Raw genomic sequence first — 1,397 nt, forward strand, 5'->3', positions numbered from 1 at the left:
CTGCTGCTGCTGCTGCAGCAGCCGCTCTATGTCTGGCAGGGGAACGTCTGCTCCCGCCCCCATCGAAGCCAGCAGCAGAGACAGCCACAAACCCCCTTCTTTGTTGCTGTCTCCTTCTCTCTCTGTGCATGCATATCAACACAAATTAGGGTTTAGGGTTTAGGGTTTAGGGTTTGGGGTTTAGCGCTGTTTAGGGGGGGGAGATATGCAGGAGGTTAGGGTTTAGGGTTTAGGGTTTAGGGTTTAGGGTTTGGGTCTCCTTGCGTGCACTGTCTCTGTCTCTGTCTCTTTCTGTCTCTTTCTATTTTTTTCTGTCTCCTTTCTGTCTCCTCACTGTCTCCTTGTATCTATACTGTCTCCTTCTGTCTCCTTTCTGTCTCTTTTTGTCTCTTTCTGTCTCCTTCTGTCTCTTTCTATCTACTGTATTGTCTTTTTCTGTCTCCTTTGTTTCTTTTTGTCTCTTTTTGTCTCTTTCTGTCTCAGAAGAGACAGAAAGAGACAGAAAGAAACAGAAAGGAGACAGAGACAAAAGGAAAAAGGAGACAGAAGGAAAAAGGAGACAAAAGAGAAAAGGAGACAGAATAAAAAGGAGACAGAATAGAAAGGAGATAAAAGAGAAAAGGAGACAAAAGAGAAAAGGAGACAAAAGAGGAAGGAGACAAAAGAGAAAAGGAGACAGAAGGAAAAAGGAGACAAAACAGAAAAGGAGACAGAATAGAAAGGAGACAGCTAGCATACCATAGTGAGAGAGAGAAGAGGGCCCCAGGGTTGGGGGGCCCCCCTGGCTGGGGGGGGAGACAGCGGGGGGCCCCTCGCTGTCTCCTGTGCTGTCTCCTTGTCTTTGTGAACACCCCACACCCACTGCTGCCGCACGCAACAAACCCGCTGTCTGCAACACAAACCCTAAACCCTAAACCCTAAACCCTAAACCCTAGACAAACACCCACTGCTGCCGCACGCAATAAACCCGCTGTCTGCAACTCAAACCCTAAACCCTAAACCCTAAACCCTCATTCAAATGTTTATATATATATATATATATATATATATATATATATATATATACATATTTATATATATATAATACACATAAAAGTATATAATATATATAATATATAACAGACACCATATAAACAATTATTATAAATATATAAAATAATATACTATTACAAATACATAGTAACCCTAAACCCTAGACCCTAAACCCTAAACCCTAAACCCTAAACCCTAAACCCTAAACCCTAAACCCTCGATTCAAGTGTCTGTGTCTTTCCTGTTCAACAACAGAGGTCCATCTTTCTGCATAAGCAACGAGAGCATCTGCTTCTGATATAAACCTCGCTGGGGGCCCCCCTGGGGGGCCCCCTGGGGGCCCCCCTGGGGGCCCCCCCCCCCCC

At 44.7% G+C, this 1,397-nt stretch overlaps 1 protein-coding gene across 1 annotated transcript in view; it reads right to left on the minus strand.

Moving 5' to 3' along the window:
* Positions 1–729: 729 nt before the first annotated feature.
* EMH_0075420 (uncharacterized protein) overlaps positions 730–1,397 on the minus strand; it is a gene marked incomplete at both ends in the record, with an annotated part of 2,772 nt that continues 2,104 nt past the window's right edge. Inside the window, one exon of the mRNA XM_013499596.1 lies at positions 730–889. Within this exon, the coding sequence (XP_013355050.1) occupies positions 730–889 (160 nt within the window). The remainder of the gene's footprint in view (positions 890–1,397) is intronic.

The sequence above is a fragment of the Eimeria mitis genome, genomic scaffold, assembly GCF_000499745.2.
Source record: "Eimeria mitis Houghton genomic scaffold, Emh_scaff4473, whole genome shotgun sequence".
Lineage (NCBI taxonomy): Eukaryota > Apicomplexa > Conoidasida > Eucoccidiorida > Eimeriidae > Eimeria > Eimeria mitis.